Below are 3832 nucleotides of genomic sequence, written 5' to 3'. Positions count from 1 at the left end.
TTTGATTTTAGTTACTTGTATTTTGTAGTCAAGAATTTATTTTATCAATTGAAAATATAAATAATAACGAAATTTATTAACGTTTTTAATGAATATTGTATTATCCAAAAATATGAAGCGTTTAACATGCAGTTGCTCTGATTTTGATTGTTCAGTTACTTTTTTGCCAACTCTTCTTATTCCTTGCCTATAAAACCAAATGGACAATGAAAAGACAACTAACTTCCTAATGGAGAATGAAATAGTGAATCAGATTGTGCATAATCAAAGCATCGGAATGGAGAATGAAATGCAGAATGAAGAATTTATCACTCACCAACAGTCAGAAGATCCAATTGATTGGTCAGATAATATAGATGACGAAAACTATGTTTCGGATTACGTTGATCATGAAGAAAATGAAGGTAAAAACTGTCTGAATGACGCAAAACTACAAACATTGTTATTGTTGTAATTCACATTCTTGCAAAAATATAGTTAATATTTTTTTTTTTGTAATCATTATACTGTTACGTATGAACTGATACAGAAATCAGAAGCATTAGTTGTTTATTCTTTAGGAATGTGTTTTAGAAAATATATTCAATCACACATTATTCTTTCATTATTCTTTAAGAATGCTACTAATAAAACAGTAACTAATATATTACAGTTGCAGAACAATTTGTAGTTGTAAGTGATTATACATCTCCGGGTGGGACAGATTATTATACACCCAAGACCAATGAAGATGTAAAGCCTAAAGTCAACGACATATATGATACATATGATGCAGCTGTAGAAATGTACAAAAATTATGCATTTCAAGCAGGTTTTGATATTAGGCTATGATCAAACAAGAAGAAGACGGATGGTACTTTCACAAGCAGGTACTTATTATGTAACAGAGAAGGAAAGCCCAACACTGGTAATGTTGACACTATTGATATTCAGTACAAAAAAATAAAACGAAGAAAAGATATGCATAGGAAAAAATGTGAGGCTCATATTGTATTCAAGCTCCTTCCTCAGACAGGAAAATATGTGGTTCATGAATTCATTGAAAGACATAATCATATGTTGATACCTAAGGCTAATATGCATTTGTCACGTGCGAAAAGAAAACCAGATTTGTCTCAGCAAACTTACATTTATAACATGTCTAAGAATAATGTTGGGGCAAAAAAAGCTTATAGGTTAATGTGTGGTCTCCAAGGTGGGTGTTCAGTTCGTGGTGGATTGGCGATTGATTACAAGAACTGTGCTAGGAATTTAAATTGTTTTATTGGTGGTAGTGATGCCCAATTGATTGTCAACATAATGGAAGAGAGAGTTAAATATGCACCAAACTTCTCATTTGAGTTTAGAGTCGAGGAAAAAAGATTATTTTCAATGTTTTGGGCTGACAAAACTTCCAAGTATAACTATAAGGAGTTTGGGGATGTCGTTTCATTTGATGCCACCTACCAGACTAACAGGTTATTAGGTTACTAATAATTTTTTAAAATACATTTTCATGATTATAACATATTTTACATTTAGGTATAACATGGTATTTGTTCCATTTACTGGAATTGATAACCATAAGAGGTGTGTCACATTTGGTGCTGGATTGCTTACCCGAGAAGACACGGATTCTTACAAATGGTTACTAAAATGTTTTTTGAAAGCTTTTGGGAGTCCACCTAAGATCATAATGTCTGATCAAGATCCGGCAATCAAAAAAGCAGTTGATGAATTGTTACCACTATCCAGTCATCGTTTATGTATGTGGCATATAACAACAAAATTACCAAAAAAGGTATACGTACCACTATTATTTTCTACAATTGAATATTCTTTTCAAAAAAATTTCTTATTTAATTCACAATTTTTGTTATTCTTTGTATGCTTACATTTTTATGTTGTTTGTATTTTTTTTAGTTAACTTGGGAAATTGCCAACAATTCAGACTTTCATAAACGTTTCAACAGCTTGATATGGAATGCAAAAATTAATGAAGTAGAGTTTGAAGCCGGATGGGACAGTATGATTACAGAATTTCATCTTGAGGATAATATATGGTTAAGAAAGATGTTTGGTTTGAGGAGACTTTGGATTCTTGCATTTTTCAAGAATGTTCAACTGTCCGGTTTGATGAGAACCACGTCACTCTTAGAAAGTCAAAACTGGTCTTTTCAGAACACTACACTATCCGGATCATATCTTGTCAATTTTATGATGACATTTGACTTGGTCATGGAAAGACAAAGGCACACTCAAAATTCATCGGATTTCACAACTACGACAACATTTCCGAAGAACATTACATGTCTTCCTTATGATCCACAAGCAGCAAAGGTTTACACTAGAAGAATATTTTATCAAGTTCAGGAAGAGATTTTTGAATCTGAAAAATCATGTTTTATCACAAAAGTCGTAACTGATTCTTCTGATGGTGTTGACATGTTTGATGTCTTAGAGAGAAAGAAAAGTGTTAGCACACGGACAAAGGAAGTTGTCCCCGACCAACCCGAGGAGGAAGAATATCATTTTGATAGTCTTGTGAAGGACAAAGATTTTAAGGTATGTTTGTGGTATTATTTGATATTGAAATTAATTAAAATTCAAATCATAGACAGATTAATTGATATTGAAATTAATTAATTTTTCATCAATAAAATGTAGGTTACTCACAACAAGAGTGAAGGATCCTTCATGTGTACATGTATGCATTTTGAACATGTTGGAGTTCTATGCAGGCACATATTTTCTGTTATGAGGTACTATAATCTTGAAAAAATACCCGAAAGATATATATTGAAATGTTGGTGTAGAGACATAATTCCTCCAGAATTATTGAGGCGTCGGTTTAAGAATTCTCAAATGAACGGAAAAGTTGACCAGGTAGCAATCGACATCTTTTCAACTGTTGATCACTGTGTCTCATTTTTGAGTCATGATCCAGTGAAGTTGCATGAGTACTTAGAGGAGATAAATAAGTTGAAAATGAAGTACTGCCTTTCATCTTCGTCTGACAATTTGGTTAACAGGAATCATTTTGAACAGATTATAGGTGTTACTCTTCCAAAGGAACGTGAAATTGAGAATCCTTCTATAATCAACAACAAAGGTTTTGGTACTCGTGGAAAACGACTTAAAAGTAAAAAAGAGATGTTGACAAATCAATGTCATAAACCAAAGAGAATGTGTAACTCATGCAAACAGAAGGTTAATCATGATAAGAGGAATTGTCCCTTGAAGGCTAAAGTAGTGTAGTGTTTTTTTGTCCTATTCATGCAACAATTGAATTAAACGACTTTATGCTTTTCATTAATTTCTTTTACAATAAAGAGTATGTGTTATTTAGATTGTTATAAGTAGCTAAGTACTCATTGTTATGAGTAACTAATTCCTTTATTCTTTGTTTTGTTATTTTACCTTCACTTGTTCTAGTTTATTATTCAATACATAATCATTTTTAAAACTATGTTTTATAATTAATTCTTTCAGAATATATACTATCACAAGCTATTATTTGATTTATTACATGTAAGTGCAGCATACTTGGGAACAATTAGTTACACGTAATAACCAGCCAATGCAAATCATTTTTAAAACTATGTTTTATAATTAATTCTTTCAGAATATATCTACCAAAATGTCCAGTTAAATGTAATTCAAAATTATCATTCAATACCATATTAAAACACCATATTCTAAGAGATTATCCATGTAAATGATATATATTTTTATAAACTATTTTTACTGATTGTCAATGCAAATCAATCATCATAAGAACCACCGATTCCAAGTATTGTTTACTCATATTCCTAATAAATCAGCCATAAAAAATCTCATTCCACAGATATTT

At 31.2% G+C, this 3832-nt stretch overlaps 1 protein-coding gene across 1 annotated transcript; it reads left to right on the top strand.

Moving 5' to 3' along the window:
* The first annotated feature begins 199 nt into the window (after positions 1–199).
* Positions 200–3237, top strand: LOC145059774 (protein FAR1-RELATED SEQUENCE 5-like). Its single transcript, XM_079007561.1, has 7 exons — positions 200–404; positions 653–785; positions 888–1457; positions 1522–1780; positions 1903–2544; positions 2647–2741; positions 2796–3237. The coding sequence occupies exons 1-7, from the start codon at positions 200–202 to the stop codon at positions 3235–3237; spliced, it is 2346 nt and encodes a 781-aa protein (XP_078863687.1).
* The last annotated feature ends 595 nt before the right edge of the window (positions 3238–3832 follow it).

Source organism: Lactuca serriola, chromosome 6 (assembly GCF_051521515.1).
Source record: "Lactuca serriola cultivar US96UC23 chromosome 6, Lser_US96UC23_V15, whole genome shotgun sequence".
NCBI classification, from domain to species: Eukaryota; Viridiplantae; Streptophyta; class Magnoliopsida; order Asterales; family Asteraceae; genus Lactuca; species Lactuca serriola.
Note: the sequence above shows the minus strand (reverse complement) of the source record. Positions and strands in the feature narration are given on the sequence as shown.